General features: G+C 39.7%; 2 protein-coding genes across 16 annotated transcripts in view; one reads left to right on the plus strand and one right to left on the minus strand.

Annotated features, from left to right (window-relative positions):
- Positions 1 to 27,539, plus strand: part of mcf2l2 (MCF.2 cell line derived transforming sequence-like 2) — a 149,905-nt gene that overhangs the window by 65,388 nt on the left and 56,978 nt on the right. The gene's annotated exons all lie outside the window — the stretch shown is intronic.
- b3gnt5a (UDP-GlcNAc:betaGal beta-1,3-N-acetylglucosaminyltransferase 5a) lies at positions 761 to 22,870 on the minus strand. 4 transcript variants are annotated; one of them, XM_074636942.1, is made up of 2 exons: positions 22,722 to 22,870; positions 761 to 2,642 (listed from the first exon to the last, which is right to left on the minus strand). In XM_074636942.1, exon 2 carries the CDS (start codon positions 2,117 to 2,119, stop codon positions 929 to 931), a length of 1,191 nt encoding a protein of 396 aa, XP_074493043.1. In that variant the 5' UTR covers positions 2,120 to 2,642; positions 22,722 to 22,870; the 3' UTR covers positions 761 to 928. The 4 variants fall into 4 exon arrangements, with proteins under 4 accessions (XP_074493043.1, XP_074493040.1, XP_074493042.1 ...); XM_074636939.1 differs by lacking the exon at positions 22,722 to 22,870 and adding an exon at positions 15,477 to 15,791; XM_074636941.1 differs by lacking the exon at positions 22,722 to 22,870 and adding an exon at positions 5,740 to 5,943.

The following is a 27,539-nucleotide window of genomic DNA, read 5'->3' on the forward strand; positions in this document are numbered from 1 at the left end:
AATATACCTGTATTCACCCTATGTCAGAAACGCTCCGTTTTAGCACATTTCAACGGAATTGCAAAAGAATTGCGTTGCTAGGCAACAGTTTGAGTCCATGTTTACTTCCTGACAGCTGATGTTATTTACATACACTGCAACAGGAAATAAATTGCGACACATTTAGAATGTTTACATTTAAAAAAACGTGAAATGGTCTAAATATTGTATATAGGTGACATCACAAATGGACAGAAACGGCTTGTTTGAAACGCACAATGTCTGAATACGGGCTGTGTGTGTTTCTCCGTATATTGAGCGTTTTGATAGTTTAACCGTATTTATATAGCACTTAAACCTGCTTTATAATAAAGACGTGAAAATCTCACTTTTTACAATATGGGACCTTTAACAAGCTCCAGCCCAGTGGGTGACAGCTTCAAATCTTCACCCTAGAATAATGTAAAGTAAATTCCCACATCGACAACAGCATTTTTTGCCATCTTTGCTTGACTAATTGATTAATCCGCTAACTGTTGCAGCTCTAATTGACATACGGAAAATAAAACGGTCACTCTTTTTAAACATATTACGGGTCTCTTCTGAAAGGTTGTCACAGACTATCGAACCTTCATAACTGCCTTTGAATACAGTAGCAATCATATACTATATCAGAAGTACATTCACATTAATCATCCAAAGAGCTCTTACCGATCTTTTCTCTGTAGCTTAAACAAAGTGAAAACTGATCTTGCTGATGACTGAAGAACAACGGAGTGCATTTGTTTGCTTAACAGACCAGCTTTGATCTTTATTACAAGAGAGCATGTACATAGGACAGCCAGCAAACAGCGAAACAGAACACGAAGGAGGAAAACAACATGGCAGACTGTTCTGTGTGAGGTACCATCATTTGTTTGTGTGGTACAGTACGTTCAGCATTCAACAGTCAGGCAAAAGCAGCCGAACAGGAGTACGTGCTCTGGTAAAATGGCCGACACAGCAGCATCACTCTCATCGCCGTGCAGTACAGATTACCCATAAATCCTCTCTTGCTGTACACTGTGGGGTCTGTTGCTTTCTGCCACAGTGAGCGCACGTCCGTGGCGTGACCGTGCGACGTGATCATGTGATAATAGATGCAGGGGTGGTACGGAGCCTTGCCCTCCCCTGAAAAGTACACGTGCTCCTGGGCAGAGACCCCCATGGCGTCTGCGCAAATCCCCATGAAGACGTCGTCGATGTACATGGAGGAGTTTAGCAACAGGGTCGCGTGGTAGATCTTCGCGGCCACGTCCCCTGAAACCACGTACCCCGCTCCAGCAGTGTAGTCTGGGTAGGAAGACCAGGGGTACAGATCATAGGGGACGTGGTATTTGCTGTCTTTGCGGCGATTCGGAGGGGATCCTCTGTGCACGTGCCCCACCCACAGGTCTTTGGCCCCCGACGGTCTGCTCAGGAGCTGCCGCAGGTACTTCACCAAATTGGGCATGTGGACGAAGATGTCGTCGTCCGCGGACATGACGAAGCGCGCCTGGGGGCAATACTCGTGGCACCAGTGGAACTGCAGGACCAGTTTGGTGGTCAGGTTGTGGAAGGTGTCCAAAAAGTCCTGCTGGATCAGGTCCCCGTAGGCCTGGTCCTCCTGCAGCAGCGCCCTCTGCACCCTGGATCTCCGACCGACATCCGAGTGCACGCCGAGGGCGAACACCGTCCTCACGCTCGCCCCCAGTTCTGACCAGACGAAGCTCTCGTTGCCCCACGTGTCCCTGATGGCCTGGCGGCGCTCGAAGCCCTCTGGCGACGACTTCACGAACAGAAGCAGGAGGACGTCATGTGGGCTTTTCCCTTCTCCACCTCCACATTTGCCCGGGTGGTTGATGAGGTACGGATAGTTCTCTAACCCACCGTCCACATCATTAGAAGCATCCTTTCTGTGCTGATTGTTGGAGGTGAGGGCATAAGAAGAGTTCAGAAAGTCGTAGCTGTTGACCAGGTAGCGGTACGTGTAGGACCTCAAGTGGCTAACCACCTGGTGGTCCAGCTCGTCCCAGCAGACCATCACCACACACAGCACCAGGCCCGTGGTCAGCAGCCGCATGCACTGGCACTTGTGGATACGCCGGAAGTTCATGAACATCGCGACTGCTGCTTCTTTCAGCTGATCTCCAAAACACTGACAGCACAAATCCTCTGGATCCGTCTAGACTTTTACTCTCCTTCCTCTGTCTTATACCTTTCACTCTCAAGCTTGACTTCTCATTTGACTCTCACTTCTCACCTTCTGCCTCTCGCACTTCTTTCATCCATCTAATCGTCTTCCTTAGTATGTCCTTCACTTTATCGTCTATCGTCTCTTTCCCTCCTCCCGTCCTACTGACCGGCTTCTCTTCTTTTTTACGTTGTCGAGTCCAGTGCGCCTTCGTCAGGCTCCTCGGCAGTCGTACTCGCTCTGTTACGGATCTTCCTCCACTGTGAGAAGCTAAAGCTGCGCTCCCTCATAGTGATCGGGCCACTAGCAGCTCCAGGTAAAGCTCACCGTCCCTCCTTCAGCTCAAACAATTCAACAAGAACTTCTGGTTATGTCACCTCTCTCCTCCACTTCCTTCTCGCTCCTCCTCTCGGTTACTGGAACATCAGCATGTCATAGGAACACATAGCACCTGAAAGAGAGAGAGAGAGAGAGAGAGAGAGAGAGAGAGAGAGAGAGAGAGAGAGAGAGAGATCAGACTCATATAGACCAGATTTTGTATGCTTGGGCTTCCACCCTCTCAATGTGATGATTTGCTGCTTTTCTCTGGTTTTCTGGTTCATTGTAAATGAATGATCTTTTTGGCCTGTTGGTCGGACAAAGCAAGAAGATCTGAAGAGGTCACATTGGGATCTAGAATAAAGCTCATAGCTCACAATCTATTACTCTGTTCGTTAATTGAAAAAAAAAAACAACAACATATTAATCAAATGACAATAATCTGTTAGTTGCACTAACATTTGGGATTTACGTACTATTTTTCAGGTTTAGAATGCACACATACACAACTAGAGACCATCTTCACACCAGATCTGTGTTGCAGCATCGTCCCTTCTCCTGATGTTCCCTCACATCTCTACCTTGAACTGATCAGTAAGATCTCTATGCACCAGCTCTGCTCCAACCGGCTCTAGAGAGAGTCTTTAACGTTTTCACGTCGCCCACCGTAGCTCTCCATCACGCTCGGCACGCTTGGTAATCTCCTCACCTCTCCTCAGATAACAACACACTGCTCCTTTAAATATCACATTTCTGGATAGCACTAGCTCAGTTTTAGGACAATATTAGTCATGTCACGTTGTTCCAGGTGGACCTAAAATTATTGAATAATGCTTGGGAAGTCATTTATCAAACAAAAATGCCAAACATTTTGCTGGTTCCAGATTCGAGTGTGAAGACTTGCTGCTTGTCTCAGTTTCATATTGTTGTAAATTGAATACTTTTTTTTCGACTGTTGGTCAGACAAAACAAGACATTTGAAGGCATCGCCTCGGGTTCTGGAAAACCGGGATTACATTTTTTTTAAATAATTGATAAAAAAAAAAAATCTGTTGATAATGAAAATAATTGTTAGTTGCAGCTCTAATACCAGAGACCACAGAATAAAAAAAATAATATTCAATTCAATTTATTTCAATTAAAAGTCTCTCTCGCTCTCTTTATATATATAGGCTATACATATATATATATATAGGCTATATATATATATACATATATATATATATATAGGCTATACATATACATTTATACTGTATATATATATATATATATATATATATGTATTTAAAGGGGCTGTCTAATTTAACACATTAATTCAGATTCATTTTTAAAATAACATGTTAAAAAATGTAAATTAATTCTTTTAATTTAATGATCTATATGGCCACATTAACATCATTATGTCATGTCTTTTTTCATTGAAAAAATGTGAAATAAAACACTTATTTATTTCTAGTCAATGCTTTACTTATGTGCCACAATAATATTGTAATGTTTGGAGTTAAAGTGGCAGTCCTTAAGATTTCCGTGGTTGATTTCTAATTTTCTATATTCTCTATTTGAGTGAAAACAATTGACCTGTGCTCAGAGCAGTCTGGAGTCTTTTAGCGGATACACGGGCTTCAAGTTTTCAGACTTGTGTGCATAGTTTTATTATTTGTGTGACGGAGAAAAACTGCAACACAACATTTTTTTTCCCCCAGGAATGTCACCACAGACACCCAGTTGATAATACTGCAAATATATAAATATTGCAACACTTTCATCAGTGGACCATTGTGTTACCTCCTTCAGTGACATATTTAAATGAAAATCTTAGAGATTATTACTTAAAATAAATATCTTCATTCCAAGCAAATATTGATATACACTGATCAGCCATAGCATTATGAATACCTGCCTAATATTGAGTAGGTCCCCCTTTTGCCGCCAAAAACAGCTCTGACCCGTCGAGGCATGGACTCCACTAGACCTCTGAAGGTCTGCTGTGGTATCTGGCACCAAGCCGTCAGTAGCGGATTCTTTAAGTCCTGTATAAGTTGCAAGGTGGGGCCTCTGTGGATCGGACTTGTTTGTCCAGCACATCCCACAGATGCTCCATTGGATTGAGTTCTGGAGAATTTGGAGGCCGAGTCGACACCTCGAACTCGTCGCCATCCACATGATGTAAAAGAAAACGTGATTCATCAGAACCGGGCCACCTTCTCCCATTGCTCCGTGGTCCAGTTGTGATGCTCACGTACCCATTGTAGGCGCTTTTGGCGGTGGACACGGGTCAGCACGGTGCACCCTGACCGGTCTGCGGCTACGCAGCCCCATAAGCTTTCTATCGGAACTAGCATTAACTTTTTTTTTTGCAATTTGAGCTCCAGTAGCTCTTCTATTGGATCCGACAAAACGGGGCCAGCCTTCGCTCCCCACGTGCATCAATGAGCCTCGGGTCTGACCCTGTCGCCGGTTCACCGGTTTTCCTTCCTTTGACCACTTTTGGTAGGTCCTGACCACTGTAGACCGGGAATATCCCACAAGAGCTGCAGTTCTGGAGATACTCTCACCCAGTCATCTAGCCAGCACTATTTGGCCCTTGACAAAGTTGCTCACATCCTTACGCTGGCCCATTTTTTACTGCTACAAACACAAAGTTGAAAGTTCAAAATGTTCACTTGCTGTCTAATATATCCCCCCCACTGCCAGGTGCCATTGTAACCAGATATAATCAATGTTATTCACTTCACCTGTCAGTGGTCTTAATGTTATGGCTGATCAGTGTATATAAACACACACACACACACTGAGACAGAGAGACAGAGACAGAGAAATTTGAGAGAGTTTCTTGCTCCTCCATGAATAATTGTGTAGATCCCGCCTCCTCTTTAACATGCAGAATGTGAACATTGCAGTCAGTCAGGGAACTAATGCGCACACAGGTAACTCCACCTGTCAGACACCTCATCTCACAGGTAAAAACATTTTTGTCTAAAAACTAAAAAGAAGATGAAAACAAGTTGCTGGGCCACGTCACGCGAGCAGCCACGAGCTGTTTAAAGACCTGATCAATGCGCGGAGAGCTCTGATCTCCACCAGATCAGAAGAGAAAAGAAGAGAAGAGAGAGGTTACCCAGAGAGATATGCTGCTGTACTCACCGCCCGGAGATAAGCAGAAACCAGACTGACGACTTACAGACTGATCTACGGAGGAACTGATATAATTACTGCAAGTTTCACATTACCATTATCTGCGCGTCTTCTGGATTTGCTGAGGATGGTGCGTGCGTCACCACGTGGTATTTGCGCACAGGTGTCAATCTTCCCCTCAGGGCTGTGTAATGTGGGAGGTGTGTGTGTATGGGCGTGCACGGAACTAAAGCTTTTTAGTTTTTTATGTAATCTTTTCAGTCGGCTGGAGCCGAGCCGGTCCGCTCGGTCCACAGTGTTCCTCCTGGAGGAGATTAAATGTGTCGCTACTATGCTGCTTTGATTTTGTCTAAGAAGCTCTATAATATTCCTATAATATCCCTCCTGTATCCCCCAATAATGTTTCAATAGAAAGTCAATGTCACTTCTATATCTCCATAGTATTCCTAGAATATTTTCATAGTGACATAATATGTTTTGTATCAGCATTAGTATTTCTATTCGCTCTTTAGCCCCTCTCCAGTGGCTCTCTTTAGATTTTTTTTTTTTTTTAAATACCGGAAATAAATAACTGTTTTTTTTGTTTACATTTTCATTTTTATTTGTCATTGTTGTAGCTCTATGGTACGACGGTACGAAAGAGTATTAGGGCCGAAAAAAAATCAATCTGACATTTCGAGAATTAAGTCATAATATTATGAGAATAAAATCATAGGTTTATGATAAAAAAAGTCGTAATATTATAAAGTAGTAATTTTAAGTGCTATTTATTTTTTTCCTCATAGAAAGTCAGTGTCACTTCTATATCCATAGTATTCCTAGAATATTTTCATAGTGACATAATATGTTTTGTATCAGCATTAGTATTTCTATTCGCTCTTCAGCCCCTCTCTAGTGGCTCTCTGTGGATTTTTTTATTTTTTAAATAGTGGAAATGAATAACTGTTTTTTGTTTACATTTTAATTTGTATTTGTCATTGTTGTAGGTCTATAGTACGACGTTATGACGGAGTATTAGGGCCACATTGAGGGAAAAAAATCAATCTGACATTTTGAGAAAAAAAGTTGTAATATTACGAGAATAAAGTCATAATATTATGAAAATAAAGTCATAATATTACGGGAATAAAGTCATAGGTTTACGAGAAAAAAAGTTGTAATATTACGAGAATAAAGTCATAATATTACGATTATTATTTCATCACAATGCTCAAATGTTTTGCGGCTCCAGACAATTTATTTATTTTTTTTGCCTAAAATGGCTCTTTTGATAGTAAAGGTTGCTGACCCCTGCCCCTAGAGACTAGGATGTTTAAAGCTCTGAGCCTTTATATTTCAGGAAATAGATTAGTCCCAACCACTGGACTCGATCTCAGAATTGGCCTTGCAAGATTAGGAACGCTACATGGCGTGTGTGCAGTACCTTTTCAATATCACTGCTATGTTTTTGCTGATCTGATGTCCGATGTTTCACACAAACAGCTGCAGTGCATCATATTATTGCCGGGAAACCGATAATACCTTCAGTTAGTATGAGTTGTGAATGGAACAATGAGCCAGGTCAATGTATACATCAATAGAACCTATTTATTTATTAAATTTGAAATTAAAATAAATGATTACACGGCTGTGTTGAATACTTGATTCTGATTGGTTAATCACGGCGTTCTGCGGTCTGTAATTTCTCTATAACAGACCGTTGCTATGGGCGCAGCTCTGATGTCGGACTCTGGAGGACCGTTTTGTGACAAAATATTGATTTTTTCAGTAGGTAGCCGTGTAATAAGCGCCTTCAGTCGTGGATTCCCGCTTATTGTTGTGGATTCTTTCGCAACAATGATCGACTCGCTGTACTTTATCCCTTACTTATTAGCATTGTTTGATGACCACCTGACTGCAGGTATCTGATAGACGTACAGTAATGTGGTCATGGGATGTTTCTCGACTTTACAAGTTGACGAGGATTCCCTGTGGATTATGGGATACTGCGTGCTGCAGGTGACACAGCGGTTACTATACTAGACGCAGTTCTGAGGAGCCCCAGTTCTTACGTATTCATTCACATTTACTCATTTGGCAGACACTTTTGACAAAATCAACGTACAAATGAGGCACAATCCGAGTCGCATTAGATGACGGAGGCAAGCCTTTGAAAAGAACAACACTCAGTTCCACCTGACACAAGGCCTGAGGGTGCATGAAGCAAAGTATGTGTGCCTGGCAAATAACATTTTCTTTTGAGAGAGAGTCAGAGAAGGATCAAGAGACTGAGAGACGGAGCATGCTATAGCGGAGTATAGGTACTCTTGGAGGAGGCGGGTCTTCAAGCGAGTTTTGGCAAGTTTTGAATTTCTCCTCCACTTACAGTTAATTTATGACTGTAGAGCAGGGGTGTCAAACATACGGCCCGAGGGCCAGAACTGGTCCATTTTACGGCCCAGTGGATGACTTTGCACAGTGTAAAAATTGCAGAGAAGTATGAGATTTTAATTTTTCAAGCCAAACAGTAGATGACGGGATGACAGACAATGTAGTGTAACGTTATACAGACATAACAAGGCTGCTGCGGCGGAGGTCTGCGCTCTCCGAGTGCCATTTTAGTTTTGTGTGGTTTTACTTTACACTGTCAAAATACACACCTTCAGGTGCATACTACATATAGGCTGCTTCAGGGGAGAATGTGGACCCTGTTGGTGCAGATGAAAATAAGTGATGTGGTGATGTTTCCTGGAAACAACATGCTCACGGCAGGAGAGGCTCCTCTGATAGGAGGAAACCGTTAACACTATCTTTACTACTAGAAATGAGTCAACCTGCCGACAGCTGATAAGACACACTTGTGCACACACACAGTCACATAAACACTGAGAAACAGTGTTCTATTTTGACTGGTTTGACTAAATAAACTAGATTTGAATGTTTTAGTGGTAGAAGCAGGTTTCTTTCCATCTCCCTACTGCACACCTGCCTATGCTGTAGCCAGGTGCAACAGTACAGTTGGAAATGTAAGGAAAAGCTTCCCATCACACCGGCTCAGAGACTGACTGAGGCCTTCACGTGTCACGTTCAGTGAGAAAATATGGATGGCTTCATAGAGTAGCTCAGTCATACTGTCAGTTAGTATGTAATTACATTATGTGTTAAACTAAAATAACCACAAACTACGATGTCTGGGGTAAAACGCAGTGCAGATGATTCTTCTACCACTAATATCGCTGAGCACAGCAAACTGCTTTATCAGCTGTGTCACTTGCACGCGACAGTCGGCAAAGTGCCAACACATGGCGTCCTGTTTGCTCTCTCGGCCGAGGCACGTCCTGTGGATCTCTGTTTGTGTGGGTTGCCAGGTCAGCTCCTGCTGTATTCCCTGTTTCCTCTGCAATGTTTGAGTCTCATATTTGACCTGCCGCCTTCCTACCATTGTTGGTCAGAGTGTTAGTAACAGTGGATATAGGAACAAAGTGAAGGGTCAACTCTTTCTAAGTCCTGTCCCGTACTGAAGTCTGGTCAAAATATTAATACTAATATAATATAATATTAATAGAAGGGGAGGTGGATCGGTCCAACAAACACAGGACTTTCAACCAGGAGTGTTGTTGAGATATTTTGAAGTTATGTCCGTGATATTTTCGACGTGTTTTCTGTACTTATGTTATGGAGTTTACGTACGTATTGTACTTAGCTTACGCACTGTATGTTAAGCCCAACCTTAATGTTTTTCCTAAACCTAACTTAGTGGTTTTGTTGCCTAAACATAACTGCAGCCTTTTCACGGTAACAACGTGGCGTTAAATGATTAGAAAAATACTGGCCCCCCCAAGCATGAAAATCACCGTTGTATGTTGTAAACACCCTGAAACAGCCTGTCCACCGCGTTGGCTGACTGCCTTTAACTCTGCAGAGGACGCTGTGAATGTAAGTGCCGACCCAGCACACAGAACTATAATAGAGGGGCTTTAGAGCCCCCGAGCAGAGAAGCTGCTGACGTCTGCACAACGCTGCCACACAATAGGCCAAACACATATTTCCACAGCAGCATATTTTGACTGAACACTGGGTTCAACCAACAATATAACAGTGAGCTCTGATAACACGTGGCCGAGCCCTGACATCCGGAGGTCTTGTGGCTAAATGTATACTAAGAGAGAATCCGCTGTCGGAAACTGTTTTTTTTAATTCTCTGATGTAGATAGTACATTTAAGAGACCTGTTGTGTTTCCTGTTACTTTAGAACATGCACGATGCCGTGATGTCAGAGCACGTAGTCGGCCATGAACACACTTCTTAGAGCATGTGCTCTTTGCTTTCCTGCTGCTGTTCACAGCGAGGGGATCCCATGCACACATACAGCAGTTAGAGATTCAACCCTCCCTTTGAGTGGTCGGAAGACTAGAAAGACGCTATATAAATGCAAGTCCATTTACCATTTAACATTTGGAGTTACTAAAATATATATTCAGAAGTTAATGAGGCTTTTCACGACACACTGCTCTCCCTTACCTGTACTCCTAATAGCCTAATACAAGTACAGGTAGTGATGATTGTGGCCCTGATATTACTTGGTATTGAATCAAAACTTCATTTTGTGATATCGCCAACATAACATAAGAAATGTAAAAAAAAAAAAGAAGCATTTTGCCACCTACAGAACCTGGAAAATCACCAGCGATGAACACTAAAGTTCAGAATGAAGCTCTCACATGTTAATACTTTACAGTAGTGAAAAATGCCAGATGTGCTAGTGACTTTCTTTATATGTTTTATTGTATGTGTTTCTTTTATACTTGTGCAGATACATAGGAAGCAGTGTTTTTTGTATTAATAATACAAAATATTATACAATTATACAATATAGCACTGGCAGGTGCCATTCGGCTGTGTAACAAGTACTTTTATTTCTGTTACTTAAAACACAGTTCACTGTTAATACCTCTTTTACTTGTGTAAGATTTTGAAGTCCAGGCATCAGTGTGTATTAGTGTTTTGAATTCATTTTGATAAAGGTGATGCTGTTGCCTGTACATGTTATCTACGTGTGTAGACTGTGATGTTATTTTACAACTCTCCATGCAGATTGTAGTGCAGATAGCAACAGGCCGTGGACCCCTATTCTGTAGAAACTCCTGAGAAGCTTCTCAATACTTAGAAGAACGATAATATGATCAAACTGCTGGGTTTTGTTTCATTAAGGTCACTTGCATCAAGGATTGTTCACCAAAAACGTGTTCTCAGTGGCTTCTTGACTTTCAGAAGGCCAAGAAGAGAACAATATGAACTCAAGTGGTAGCAAATAATTAAAGTGGAGCAGCTTCAAATTTGAGACTCTTTCTCGGGAGCCGATTGGTCAGAGTGAGAACATAATCTCAGTTAGTCGCACATATTAATGGACATCAATGCTCAGGTGTTGATATTTGACACCGAGCAGGTCTTAATGCTTGAAAAGCCCAGATTACCCTACACTACAGAAGACAATGCAGATGAGTTTATCTTACTATGTTTAAGTGACAGGAACTGGAGCTTGATTTCTCTGAACCGCTATTACTCATAAGTCTGTTGGGCCCTGCTTCCCGTAGAAACGAGCAGTTTTGAAATGTAAGCACACGTGCAACATCTTACCTCATCTAACCGTCGCGCTGTGTGACATGCATAGTTTTGGTTTCTCTACATAATGAGAGGTATTGGTCATTGGGATGAAATATTACAGGAATGCAGAATATTTCTGTTATTTAAGCTGCGGTCAGACATGTTTATTTAATGTGAGTCTGCTAGCTCTGATAACTCTGGTCACTGGTCTGGGAACGATAGATTAAGCATGTCTAGTCCTCACCCAAATTCCTTTGAAACCAGAGGATTATTTCATGAAGGAGGTTAAGAAAATTGAGCTTTGGAGGTGGAAGCTGTGTTTCTTTAAAAAAATATTCTGGTTCATACAACAATTTTTTTTTTTTTTTTTTTTTTTTCAGTTATCATAACGTTGTGATCACCAAAGTAAAAGATCACTACAAACTCTATTGGGCCAGGCAACCAGACAGGTTAGAGACAAGACAGCAGTTTATCCAGACTGTATAAAGCACACGTATACTGAGAGTAGGCACACCTTAAAAGGATGGTAATAATCCATCATTGATGAAGCTGATGATGATGAAGCTGATACAACTAGAGCACAAGATCAGCACTATCTGAGAACATTGTAATGAGAAATGGTCAACAAATTGAGTTGGTATCTACTTTTAAATATCTAGGATTCTTAATTGATGACCACTTGTCTTTTAAGGAGCACATTCAGTATGTTGTAAAAAAAAAAAAAGAAGCTGAAACTCTTATTTTTTACTACAGAAACAAGTCTTGCTTTTCTTTTTGTGTGAAACAGAAACTGGTGGAATTTACCTTTTTTGCCTGTTATTGACTACCGAGATGTGTTGCATATGAATGCTTCTGCTCATTGTCTTCGCATGCTGGATAGCGTGTAACACGGGTCGCTGAGATTCATTACAAACTGTCGTTCTTTTACTCATCACTGTGTACTCTACTCTAAAGTGAATCGGTCATCCTTATGTGTTCGTCGCCTCAGTCATTGGAATGCGTTTATCTACAAAAACATTCTGGGTATAATGTTAAAGGTCCCATATCATGCTCATTTTCAGGTTCATACTTGTATTTTGTGTTTCTACTAGAACATGTTTACCTGCTTTAATGTTAAAAAAAAACTTTATTTTCTTCATACTGTCTGTCTGAATCTACCTGTATTTACCCTCTGTCTGAAACGCTCCGTTTTAGCGCATTTTGACGGAATTATAACAGAATTGCATTGCTAAGCAGTAGCTTGGGTCTGTGTGTACTTCCTGTCAGCTGATGACATTCATATACACTGAAACCAGGAATAAACTGGGACACATTTAGAATGTTTACGTTTAAATCTGTGTAAAGGGTCTAAATATTGTATATTTGTGACATCACAAATGGACAGAAATCCTGACAGCTTGTTTCAAATGCAGAGTTTCTGAATACGGGCTGTGTGTATTTCCCTGTGGATTGAGTGTTTCGATACTTTCACAGTATTTACATAGGACTTAAGCCTGCTTTATAATAAAAAAACATGAAAATCTCACTTTTTTATAATATGGGCCCTTTAATTAATAATTAATAATAATTGTACTATAACTGTGTTGCTGCTATCTTGGCCAGGTCTCCCTTGGAAAAGAGATCTTTTATCTCAATGGGACTAACCTGGTTAAATAAAGGAAAGTAATAATAAACTATGTGGGTGCACAGTAAAAACTCTGTTGGTGCACAACCCCTGCATAGGTCAAAGTTGAACCAAGAAGTCGTTCTGTAAACTGATGGATGTTTGGCTGATACTCTTACCGTTAAAAGCTTATCAGACTTTATTATAGCAACAATTAACATTGATGAGTAAAATGTCATGTGATAGAAATGATGGCCAATGGTACAAAAATAAGGCCCGACTTGAAATAAACAGATCGTACTCGGACTGACTTCTCTGAACTAACTTGTGACTTCTCTTGTTAGGAGTAATGAAGTCATGTGTTGTCTGCTGTCAGATGCCTTCAAGCAAATTAACAGCAGGATGCAATTGTTGATGAGCGGTAGCCCATATCAAATGTCATATGAACGCCATGAATGTGAAATATCCAGTTACCACCGTGGTGCCACCAGCATACAACCTTACTCCATGAGAAAGCTCAGTGGAATAGGCGTGGCCGATGTCCTGCCAGTGCACTCAGTGTTCGTCACCAGAGTCTTCCACCAGCTGCTGGTTTAACGGCTGTGAGTACTAACAATAACCATGTTGGTTGTTTATTTTTGATGATGATAATTTAGGGGGAGCGTCTTTGGAGGGAGGCCTGAAGGGGACGGACTGTCACTGTTGCTGACTTGGTGTCTTTCGCTCTAGATTTAGAGACTTTTGGAGCTAGTGCTGCTAGCTACTTTCATTGAAGAAGAGTTGGCAACACTGGGCTGAGTTTTGAAGTTGGATTGTTTTTTTTAAAGTCTAGCGTATTCTTGCTAGTTTCTCCAATGTTACCGACCAAAGCTTTCATTTTAGTGCACCCTAAGCACTGGAGACTACACATTTGCATGCAAAGAAAAAAGCTAATTCTTAAATTGTGATATTTCTTCGATCGCTGTGACAAACATTAAGTTAAGCACTAGTAGACACGAGCACCCGAGGAGTAGCAGTCTCAGTATTACAGAATCACGTGACACACACTAGCCCGAGGCACAAACACCTCAAAACGACTTTTTTTATTATCAGAATTTGATCCATTCAGTCCAATAAAATTAGGAAAATCTAGGAAACTCATATGATTAAATTATTTTATCCCATTTATATGTTTGGGGAGCCAACAGGAAGTCAGCTCTCAAACAGGCGTGCTGTCAACTGGCTTAGCGGGAGGACTCTAGTATGTACAGTATGTTCTGCGGGCTGTTTTGGCATATTCGAGACCGGCGTGAGCAGCTTTCATAGGAATGAATAAGGTGCCATCTTGGCACACAGTATCCAGTTTTTCTTAATACATGCCTGCCTAGAAACCACTAGCAGCTAACTACTTCTTTGATGACTGAAATGAGATAACTAGGATGAATATATCAGTCATTGGTAAGGGCAAAATATCAACGTGTCCTCATACAATTCAATTTTTGTTCATTCTCTTATGAATGTCCTAAAGGTCATTTAGGAAAAGATCAGGGTCTGGGTTAAAATAAGTATGTTTGTTGCGTGAAATGTTTATTACGGAATTTACGTATGTGACGCTAGTTAAGTAGGCAAGTAAGGTAAAATAAGTCAGCGTTGACTTGGTTTCACATAAGACATGAACAGCGGGTCTCCTGAGTGATAGTCCTGTGTTTGTTTGACCCGTCCATACTCCCCGACTTCCTCCCCACATGGAGTTTGTCACATTTAAGTGGAAAGTCAAATCACATAATATTATATAACTCTGTTTTAGATCTACACACTGGCGGGAGACGAGAGAGAGGAGAAGAGAAAGTGAAAGATACTTAAAAAATCTCTTTTTCCTCAGTCATCTTATAGACTATTATAAAACTGACGATCCCCTTTCAACCTTATTTTAACTTGATTTCCTTTACCTTAATTCTTATCAGTGAGCCCTAATTGTTGACTCTGACCTATAGTAACACTATTGTATCCTAGAACAGTGTGGAAACCTGGCTAATGTGGCAGTTTAGTGACCAGAGTTCAGCATAAAACACAAAAACCAAGTTCCATATAAGCTCAATGAAGTCCCACTAGAAATCTGAGTGTTTTTAAAAACTCAAAAATATATATTAAAGGTTCCAAAACAACATTTAGACCACTGAAAACTATTCCTACACTGAACATATTAAAAAAAAAATACTCATGTAGAATCTGACTAAAACTTTTTAAAGTGAACACAAATCCTTTAAAACTTCTCTTTGACTTTTTTGTCTTGGGAGTTATTAAAGGTTTATTACTTTGGACATCCTGTTCATCTGCTAACCTAGCCTGCTCAGTCTGAGCCTGATTCATCCCCTCAGTGTCTCTGAAACACTGCTGTAAACTCTGGATCTGGCTTAGCAAACTCCCAGCAGAGACCCGGTGAAAAAGTGCTTTGAGTTCTTGGACTGTTTACTTGTCTGACTTCATCATCTTGACACATCCAGCTTGTTTTTTCCCCCCCTCTTACCTCTCGAACTCTGTCAGTCTGCTATACTGCAAGCTGACACCTTTAGCCGGGAACACTGGAGGGTATTATAGACTTCATTTACAGCAACACCCTTCAGGCACACAAACACACCCCATACACACACCGTGTTCCTCACTTACCGGGCTGTTTTTGAGTCCAATCCATGTGTGATGTAAAATAAAGATAAACCCCTTCTCCTCTCCTCTGCTCAGCTGCTCTAAACTCACTCTCTTCTCGTATCACTCACTTTCTCTGCCTCACTATTTCCAACAGCGGTTTTTCCACCATCTATGCTTTCGACCACTCAGTTTTTCCTCTTCTCCTCCTCTTTTTCCTCTCACTTCTTCCCCTGCCAGATGCAGTATAGCCCACTTCTGTAACTCCGCTGAGGAGCGCTTCAAATGTGAAGGTCCCAGTGTGAGCGGTGTGTGAGGGAGACACTGTGAGTGTGTGAGTGTGTGTGGCGGGGGTGCATCTTGTAAAGGGGGAGGAACCACTGGGAAGCAGAGGGAGACTCTTTACCTCCCCTTCACTTTATCCCACCTCCCTCTATCTATGCTTGCTTTTAGACAGTGTCTGTATTTACAGAGGGTAAAATAAGTATTGAACACGTCACCATTTTTCTCAGTAAATATATTTCCAAAGGTGCTATTGACATGAAATTTTCACCAGATGTTGGTAACAACCCAAGTGATCTATACATATAAAGAAACCAAAACAAATAAGTTCAGAAATTAAGTGACGTGTTCAATACTTATTTTACCCGCTGTATATGCACAAGCACATGCACTGTCAGGAATAAAGTGCTAAATTTGTACCTTCACGGGTGTAACAATACGTTTTTACAACGATACGATACGACACGATTTCCATGGTTCCTATACGATCCAAGGATGATATCTGGCTCATCTAGAAGGCAGTGCAATATTTAACACAAAATATAATAAACCAACTTCTTTTCAAGTTAAATGACAGTGGTTTAACCTGCTGCTTCTGTCCTCTTTCTCAATACAAACGGTAGATCAATAACACAGAGGTCAACCGCTGATAGTGATCAGAAAGCTTGGGACACTAATCCTTCCTCTACAAACGCTGTTTAAATAATCTGTTTATAGTAATCAAGTAGTCCACCTAGAGTGTTCATTTGGGGTCTTTTCATACATGAAAACATGCAGAAAAATATTTTAAAACAGTTAACTGTTGGTTGATAACATCTCTAATCCCACTGCTCAATGGTTATGAAGTTGCTAACGCTAAAATAGGGTTAGCTAACGTTACCAACTAGCTAATCCAACAGTTAACTATGGGTTAATAACATCTCTAATCCCACTGCTCAACGGTTATCAAATTGCTAATGCTAAGAGTGGGTTAGCTAACGTTACCAACTAGCTAATCCAACAGTTAACTGTTGGTTAATAACATCTCTAATCCCACTGCTCAACGGTCATCAAGTTGCTAACGCTAAAATAGGGTTAGCTAACGTTACCAACTAGCTAATCCAACAGTTAACTATGGGTTAATAACATCTCTAATCCCACTGCTCAACGGTTATCAAGTTGCTAATGCTAAGAGTGGGTTAGCTAACGTTACCAACTAGCTAATCCAACAGTTAACTGTTGGTTAATAACATCTCTAATCCCACTGCTCAACGGTCATCAAGTTGCTAACGCTAAAATAGGGTTAGCTAACGTTACCAACTAGCTAATCCAACAGTTAACTGTTGGTTAATAACATCTCTAATCCCACTGCTCAACGGTCATCAAGTTGCTAACGCTAAAATAGGGTTAGCTAACGTTACCAACTAGCTAATCCAACAGTTAACTATGGGTTAATAACATCTCTAATCCCACTGCTCAACGGTTATCAAGTTGCTAATGCTAAGAGTGGGTTAGCTAACGTTACCAACTAGCTAATCCAACAGTTAACTGTTGGTTAATAACATCTCTAATCCCACTGCTCAACGGTCATCAAGTTGCTAACGCTAAAATAGGGTTAGCTAACGTTACCAACTAGCTAATCCAACAGTTAACTATTGGTTAATAACATCTCTAATCCCACTGCTCAACGGTTATCAAGTTGCTAATGCTAAAATAGGGTTAGCTAACGTTACCAACTAGCTAATCCAACAGTTAACTGTTGGTTAATAACATCTCTAATCCCACTGCTCAATGGTTATCAAGTTGCTAACGCTAAAATAGGGTTAGCTAATGTTACCAACAAGCTAATCCAACAGTTAACTATGGGTTAATAACATCTCTAATCCCACTGCTCAACGGTTATCAAGTTGCTAATGCTAAGAGTGGGTTAGCTAACGTTACCAACTAGCTAATCCAACAGTTAACTGTTAGTTAATAACATCTCTAATCCCACTGCTCAACGGTCATCAAATTGCTAACGCTAAAATAGGGTTAGCTAACGTTACCAACTAGCTAATCCAACAGTTAACTATGGGTTAATAACATCTCTAATCCCACTGCTCAACGGTTATCAAGTTGCTAATGCTAGGAGTGGGTTAGCTAACGTTACCAACTAGCTAATCAAACAGTTAACTGTTGGTTAATAACATCTCTAATCCCACTGCTCAACGGTCATCAAGTTGCTAACGCTAAAATAGGGTTAGCTAACGTTACCAACTAGCTAATCCAACAGTTAACTATTGGTTAATAACATCTCTAATCCCACTGCTCAACGGTTATCAAGTTGCTAATGCTAAGAGTGGGTTAGCTAACGTTACCAACTAGCTAATCCAACAGTTAACTGTTGGTTAATAACATCTCTAATCCCACTGCTCAACGGTTATCAAGTTGCTAATGCTAAAATAGGGTTAGCTAACGTTACCAACTAGCTAATCCAACAGTTAACTGTTGGTTAATAACATCTCTAATCCCACTGCTCAATGGTTATCAAGTTGCTAACGCTAAAATAGGGTTAGCTAACGTTACCAACAAGCTAATCCAACAGTTAACTATGGGTTAATAACATCTCTAATCCCACTGCTCAACGGTTATCAAGTTGCTAATGCTAAGAGTGGGTTAGCTAACGTTACCAACTAGCTAATCCAACAGTTAACTGTTGGTTAATAACATCTCTAATCCCACTGCTCAATGGTTATCAAGTTGCTAACGCTAAAATAGGGTTAGCTAACGTTACCAACTAGCTAATCCAACAGTTAACTATTGGTTAATAACATCTCTAATCCCACTGCTCAACGGTTATCAAGTTGCTAATGCTAAGAGTGGGTTAGCTAACGTTACCAACTAGCTAATCCAACAGTTAACTGTTGGTTAATAACATCTCTAATCCCACTGCTCAACGGTTATCAAGTTGCTAATGCTAAAATAGGGTTAGCTAACGTTACCAACTAGCTAATCCAACAGTTAACTGTTGGTTAATAACATCTCTAATCCCACTGCTCAATGGTTATCAAGTTGCTAACGCTAAAATAGGGTTAGCTAACGTTACCAACAAGCTAATCCAACAGTTAACTATGGGTTAATAACATCTCTAATCCCACTGCTCAACGGTTATCAAGTTGCTAATGCTAAGAGTGGGTTAGCTAACGTTACCAACTAGCTAATCCAACAGTTAACTGTTGGTTAATAACATCTCTAATCCCACTGCTCAACGGTCATCAAGTTGCTAACGCTAAAATAGGGTTAGCTAACGTTACCAACTAGCTAATCCAACAGTTAACTATGGGTTAATAACATCTCTAATCCCACTGCTCAACAGTTATCAAGTTGCTAATGCTAAAATAGGGTTAGCTAACGTTACCAACTAGCTAATCCAACAGTTAACTGTTGGTTAATAACATCTCTAATCCCACTGCTCAACGGTTATCAAGTTGCTAATGCTAAGAGTGGGTTAGCTAACGTTACCAACTAGCTAATCCAACAGTTAACTGTTGGTTAATAACATCTCTAATCCCACTGCTCAACGGTTATCAAGTTGCTAATGCTAAAATAGGGTTAGCTAACGTTACCAACTAGCTAATCCAACAGTTAACTGTTGGTTAATAACATCTCTAATCCCACTGCTCAATGGTTATCAAGTTGCTAACGCTAAAATAGGGTTAGCTAACGTTACCAACAAGCTAATCCAACAGTTAACTATGGGTTAATAACATCTCTAATCCCACTGCTCAACGGTTATCAAGTTGCTAATGCTAAGAGTGGGTTAGCTAACGTTACCAACTAGCTAATCCAACAGTTAACTGTTGGTTAATAACATCTCTAATCCCACTGCTCAACGGTCATCAAGTTGCTAACGCTAAAATAGGGTTAGCTAACGTTACCAACTAGCTAATCCAACAGTTAACTATGGGTTAATAACATCTCTAATCCCACTGCTCAACGGTTATCAAGTTGCTAATGCTAAGAGTGGGTTAGCTAACGTTACCAACTAGCTAATCCAACAGTTAACTGTTGGTTAATAACATCTCTAATCCCACTGCTCAACGGTCATCAAGTTGCTAACGCTAAAATAGGGTTAGCTAACGTTACCAACTAGCTAATCCAACAGTTAACTATTGGTTAATAACATCTCTAATCCCACTGCTCAACGGTTATCAAGTTGCTAATGCTAAGAGTGGGTTAGCTAACGTTACCAACTAGCTAATCCAACAGTTAACTGTTGGTTAATAACATCTCTAATCCCACTGCTCAACGGTTATCAAGTTGCTAATGCTAAAATAGGGTTAGCTAACGTTACCAACTAGCTAATCCAACAGTTAACTGTTGGTTAATAACATCTCTAATCCCACTGCTCAATGGTTATCAAGTTGCTAACGCTAAAATAGGGTTAGCTAACGTTACCAACAAGCTAATCCAACAGTTAACTATGGGTTAATAACATCTCTAATCCCACTGCTCAACGGTTATCAAGTTGCTAATGCTAAGAGTGGGTTAGCTAACGTTACCAACTAGCTAATCCAACAGTTAACTGTTGGTTAATAACATCTCTAATCCCACTGCTCAACGGTCATCAAGTTGCTAACGCTGAAATAGGGTTAGCTAACGTTACCAACTAGCTAATCCAACAGTTAACTATGGGTTAATAACATCTCTAATCCCACTGCTCAACGGTTATCAAGTTGCTAATGCTAAAATAGGGTTAGCTAACGTTACCAACTAGCTAATCCAACAGTTAACTGTTGGTTAATAACATCTCTAATCCCACTGCTCAACGGTTATCAAGTTGCTAATGCTAAAATAGGGTTAGCTAACGTTACCAACTAGCTAATCCAACAGTTAACTATGGGTTAATAACATCTCTAATCCCTATGCTCAACGGTCATCAAGTTGCTAATGCTAAAATAGGGTTAGCTAACGTTACCAACTAGCTAATCCAACAGTTAACTGTTGGTTAATAACATCTCTAATCCCACTGCTCAACGGTTATCAAGTTGCTAATGCTAAAATAGGGTGAGCTAACGTTACCAACTAGCTAATCCAACAGTTAACTATGGGTTAATAACATCTCTAATCCCACTGCTCAACGGTTATCAAGTTGCTAATGCTAAAATAGGGTTAGCTAACGTTACCAACTAGCTAATCCAACAGTTAACTATGGGTTAATAACATCTCTAATCCCACTGCTCAACGGTCATCAAATTGCTAATGCTACAATAGGGTTAGCTAACGTTACCAACTAGCTAATCCAACAGTTAACTGTTGGTTAATAACATCTCTAATCCCACTGCTCAACGGTTATCAAGTTGCTAATGCTAAAATAGGGTTAGCTAACGTTACCAACTAGCTAATCCAACAGTTAACTATGGGTTAATAACATCTCTAATCCCACTGCTCAACGGTCATCAAGTTGCTAATGCTACAATAGGGTTAGCTAACGTTACCAACTAGCTAATCCAACAGTTAACTGTTGGTTAATAACATCTCTAATCCCACTGCTCAACGGTTATCAAGTTGCTAATGCTAAAATAGGGTTAGCTAACGTTACCAACTAGCTAATCCAACAGTTAACTATGGGTTAATAACATCTCTAATCCCACTGCTCAACGGTTATGAAGTTGCTAACGCTAAAATAGGGTTAGCTAACGTTACCAACTAGCTAATCCAACAGTTAACTGTTGGTTAATAACATCTCTAATCCCACTGCTCAACGGTCATCAAGTTGCTAATGCTAAAATAGGGTTGGCTAACGTTACCAACTAGCTAATCCAACAGTTAACTGTTGGTTAATAACATCTCTAATCCCACTGCTCAACGGTCATCAAGTTGCTAATGCTAAAATAGGGTTAGCTAACGTTACCAACTAGCTAATCCAACAGTTAACTGTTGGTTAATAACATCTCTAATCCCACTGCTCAACGGTTATCAAGTTGCTAACGCTAAAATAGGGTTAGCTAACGTTACCAACTAGCTAATCCAACAGTTAACTGTTGGTTAATAACATCTCTAATCCCACTGCTCAACGGTCATCAAATTGCTAATGCTAAAATAGGGTTAGCTAACGTTACCAACTAGCTAATCCAACAGTTAACTGTTGGTTAATAACATCTCTAATCCCACTGCTCAACGGTTATCAAGTTGCTAATGCTAAAATAGGGTTAGCTAACGTTACCAACTAGCTAATCCAACAGTTAACTGTTGGTTAATAACATCTCTAATCCCACTGCTCAACGGTTATCAAGTTGCTAATGCTAAAATAGGGTTAGCTAACGTTACCAACTAGCTAATCCAACAGTTAACTGTTGGTTAATAACATCTCTAATCCCACTGCTCAACGGTCATCAAGTTGCTAATGCTACAATAGGGTTAGCTAACGTTACCAACTAGCTAATCCAACAGTTAACTGTTGGTTAATAACATCTCTAATCCCACTGCTCAACGGTCATCAAGTTGCTAACGCTAAGAGTGGGTTAGCTAATGTTAAGATAAGATAAAATAAGATATTCCTTTATTAGTCCCGCAGTGGGAACATGTGCAGTGTACAGCAGCAAAGAGGATAGAGCAAAAAACAAGATGCATCAGCTAACACAGTAAAAAAAGAGCTAAACAAAGTGTAACAAAATACAAACCATTTAAATAGAAGGAAGTATAAAGATAGGAGCAGTTACCAACCAGCTAATCCAACAGTTAACTGTTGGTTAATAACATCTCTAATCCCACTGCTCAACGTTCATCAAGTTGCTGTAGACAAAGTTACCAGGTAACAGTTAACCTCACTAGTGAAAAAACAATACAGCAATACAGTACATTTATAACACTAAATAGTCTTCATTTAAATCTTGGCTACTTGATATTCTGTCTCTCCTAAAACTGTAGAAAATTAAATTCACATTGCAAGGTTCCTCTGATTGCTCAATTATGTTGATCGGCATCCCCATAGTAGGGTGTCACAGTAAAGATGAGTGTAGTACATACCTGCGTTGAGCGTTGGTTTTGCTGCCTGTCTGCCACACAGCCCCCCGTATAAGATCCTTGTGTCAGTCTACAGATTTCATTAGTCCTACATGGCGGCCTGAGTGTCAGCCACCACCTCTTTTTTTTTTCTTTCCTTTAATGCATATTTTGGTCTATGTATTTCGGTTTTATTATTATTTTATGTGTATGTATACATATGTTCAGTATACGTGTATATGAAGGTGTGTGTATATATATTTCTTCTTTCCAATTTATTTACTATAACTATTATTATTGTTATTTCTTTAATCCATTTTTTTTTTTTTTCAAGCCAGCCACCCGGTGAACTGGGTCAATGAGGTTTGCTATATAAACCAATATGTGAGTCATTATAACTACCGCATCAGAAAACAACCCAATTGAAAGACCCAAATACTATATACCCTGAAACTTTGTTAGTAACATGACCCAGTATTTTTTATTGTGAACCTTATAATGGCAAATTTGTACTCAGTACAACATGAGAAACAGTCAAAAAATAACATTTTCCCACATTTATTAACCTAAATCATTATATCATTAATCAATGACATTTCTTTTTTACACTATCAATATTTAAATCATAAAAGTCATACAATTTATGTTAAAACTGATATAAAAACACCACAAACATATTTTCTATCAATACAGAATTTAAAAAATCAGCTTTTATCCCCTTTTTTCTTTCAACGTCAGCCACAACTCCCTTCAAAATTTCTAAGGGTAACATATAACTTATCATCAACACTGTACACATCGAGGGACCGACAGTCTACTTCTTGTCCCGGTTTAATTACACTCCATTGAGGATCGACTTTGACTGTGTATGCACGCAGGTGTGGATCAAGATACTGGGACGAGAAGCGTACAGCATAGAAGCCATTTAATATGCAAAAAAAAGCACAAAAAAAAATGCTACAATAGGGTTAGCTAACGTTACCAACTAGCTAATCCAACAGTTAACTGTTGGTTAATAACATCTCTAATCCCACTGCTCAACGGTTATCAAGTTGCTAATGCTAAAATAGGGTTAGCTAACATTACCAACTAGCTAATCCAACAGTTAACTGTTGGTTAATAACATCTCTAATCCCACTGCTCAACGGTTATCAAGTTGCTAATGCTAAAATAGGGTTAGCTAACGTTACCAACTAGCTAATCCAACAGTTAACTGTTGGTTAATAACATCTCTAATCCCACTGCTCAACGGTTATCAAGTTGATAACGCTAAAATAGGGTTAGCTAACGTTACCAACTAGCTAATCCAACAGTTAACTGTTGGTTAATAACATCTCTAATCCCACTGCTCAACGGTTATCAAGTTGCTAATGCTAAAATAGGGTTAGCTAACGTTACCAACTAGCTAATCCAACAGTTAACTATGGGTTAATAACATCTCTAATCCCACTGCTCAACGGTTATGAAGTTGCTAACGCTAAAATAGGGTTAGCTAACGTTACCAACTAGCTAATCCAACAGTTAACTGTTGGTTAATAACATCTCTAATCCCACTGCTCAACGGTCATCAAGTTGCTAATGCTAAAATAGGGTTGGCTAACGTTACCAACTAGCTAATCCAACAGTTAACTGTTGGTTAATAACATCTCTAATCCCACTGCTCAACGGTCATCAAATTGCTAATGCTAAAATAGGGTTAGCTAACGTTACCAACTAGCTAATCCAACAGTTAACTGTTGGTTAATAACATCTCTAATCCCACTGCTCAACGGTTATCAAGTTGCTAACGCTAAAATAGGGTTAGCTAACGTTACCAACTAGCTAATCCAACAGTTAACTGTTGGTTAATAACATCTCTAATCCCACTGCTCAACGGTCATCAAATTGCTAATGCTAAAATAGGGTTAGCTAACGTTACCAACTAGCTAATCCAACAGTTAACTGTTGGTTAATAACATCTCTAATCCCACTGCTCAACGGTTATCAAATTGCTAATGCTAAAATAGGGTTAGCTAACGTTACCAACTAGCTAATCCAACAGTTAACTGTTGGTTAATAACATCTCTAATCCCACTGCTCAACGGTTATCAAGTTGCTAATGCTAAAATAGGGTTAGCTAACGTTACCAACTAGCTAATCCAACAGTTAACTGTTGGTTAATAACATCTCTAATCCCACTGCTCAACGGTCATCAAGTTGCTAATGCTAAAATAGGGTTAGCTAACGTTACCAACTAGCTAATCCAACAGTTAACTGTTGGTTAATAACATCTCTAATCCCACTGCTCAACGGTTATCAAGTTGCTAACGCTAAGAGTGGGTTAGCTAACGTTACCAACTAGCTAATCCAACAGTTAACTGTTGGTTAATAACATCTCTAATCCCACTGCTCAACGGTCATCAAGTTGCTAATGCTAAAATAGGGTTAGCTAACGTTACCAACTAGCTAATCCAACAGTTAACTGTTGGTTAATAACATCTCTAATCCCACTGCTCAACGGTTATCAAGTTGATAATGCTAAAATAGGGTTAGCTAACGTTACCAACTAGCTAATCCAACAGTTAACTGTTGGTTAATAACATCTCTAATCCCACTGCTCAACGGTCATCAAGTTGCTAACGCTAAGAGTGGGTTAGCTAATGTTAAGATAAGATAAAATAAGATATTCCTTTATTAGTCCCGCAGTGGGAACATGTGCAGTGTACAGCAGCAAAGAGGATAGAGCAAAAAACAAGATGCATCAGCTAACACAGTAAAAAAAGAGCTAAACAAAGTGTAACAAAATACAAACCATTTAAATAGAAGGAAGTATAAAGATAGGAGCAGTTACCAACCAGCTAATCCAACAGTTAACTGTTGGTTAATAACATCTCTAATCCCACTGCTCAACGTTCATCAAGTTGCTGTAGACAAAGTTACCAGGTAACAGTTAACCTCACTAGTGAAAAAACAATACAGCAATACAGTACATTTAAAACACTAAATAGTCTTCATTTAAATCTTGGCTACTTGATATTCTGTCTCTCCTAAAACTGTAGAAAATTAAATTCACATTGCAAGGTTCCTCTGATTGCTCAATTATGTTGATCGGCATCCCCATAGTAGGGTGTCACAGTAAAGATGAGTGTAGTACATACCTGCGTTGAGCGTTGGTTTTGCTGCCTGTCTGCCACACAGCCCCCCGTATAAGATCCTTGTGTCAGTCTACAGATTTCATTAGTCCTACATGGCGGCCTGAGTGTCAGCCACCACCTCTTTTTTTTTTCTTTCCTTTAATGCATATTTTGGTCTATGTATTTCGGTTTTATTATTATTTTATGTGTATGTATACATATGTTCAGTATACGTGTATATGAAGGTGTGTGTATATATATTTCTTCTTTCCAATTTATTTACTATAACTATTATTATTGTTATTTCTTTAATCCATTTTTTTTTTTTTTCAAGCCAGCCACCCGGTGAACTGGGTCAATGAGGTTTGCTATATAAACCAATATGTGAGTCATTATAACTACCGCATCAGAAAACAACCCAATTGAAAGACCCAAATACTATATACCCTGAAACTTTGTTAGTAACATGACCCAGTATTTTTTATTGTGAACCTTATAATGGCAAATTTGTACTCAGTACAACATGAGAAACAGTCAAAAAATAACATTTTCCCACATTTATTAACCTAAATCATTATATCATTAATCAATGACATTTCTTTTTTACACTATCAATATTTAAATCATAAAAGTCATACAATTTATGTTAAAACTGATATAAAAACACCACAAACATATTTTCTATCAATACAGAATTTAAAAAATCAGCTTTTATCCCCTTTTTTCTTTCAACGTCAGCCACAACTCCCTTCAAAATTTCTAAGGGTAACATATAACTTATCATCAACACTGTACACATCGAGGGACCGACAGTCTACTTCTTGTCCCGGTTTAATTACACTCCATTGAGGATCGACTTTAACTGTGTATGCACGCAGGTGTGGATCAAGATACTGGGACGAGAAGCGTACAGCATAGAAGCCATTTAATATGCAAAAAAAAGCAAAAAAAAAAAAGAGGAACATTCTTTGCGTGCAAGTAAACAATAATGAACAGTGTCACATCATTGTGATCGCTGTCAGGTAGTATACGCTCCCCATGTTTCCATGACGCCTGAAAGATTTGTATAATGTAAAAGTTGACTTACTCATTTTGGACTCATTTAGTCCACAAGTTATATTTAAGTTGGCTTCGTGGGCATTAATTAGACCAACATGTGGAGGCAGTTTCATTAAGGTGAAGGTGGTTCTTCAACACCTTGTACGTCTATACGGTCGTGGCATTTTTTAGTAGAGTAAATTGATCATTCGGGTCACAGTGACTGGTGTAGGGGCTTTTCCCATGGAAGGAATTTCCCTTTTGGATGAATGAATGTGTTAGTCAGTTGCTTCCCCCACACGTACAAAACACACACACACACACACACACACACACACACACACACAGGAGCTGCAAAGAAACATTACACACCATCTTGCAGGAAATGGGAATGGCACTGAGCAACTGTTAATTAGCTGCTAGCTGCCAGCTACATACGTGATTGGGGGGTGAATGGAACATGTGGTTTTAAAATGACTTCCGTGCCCGCCTGAACTACGGTGCTGTGGTTTTCTGCACTCCTACAGGCAAATTTTTCCTTGGAACCATATATAGAACTGTTGAATACCAAAGCCCTGTGGTGGAATGTAGTGAAATGTTAGTGGATCTGTAACTATTCATTTGCTTGGAACATTTTTGTTGTTAGCTAAAAGCATTCATTTAACATTTGGTAATGTTCAGTAATGCAATG

The sequence above is a fragment of the Sebastes fasciatus genome, chromosome 5 (assembly GCF_043250625.1).
Source record: "Sebastes fasciatus isolate fSebFas1 chromosome 5, fSebFas1.pri, whole genome shotgun sequence".
Lineage (NCBI taxonomy): Eukaryota > Metazoa > Chordata > Actinopteri > Perciformes > Sebastidae > Sebastes > Sebastes fasciatus.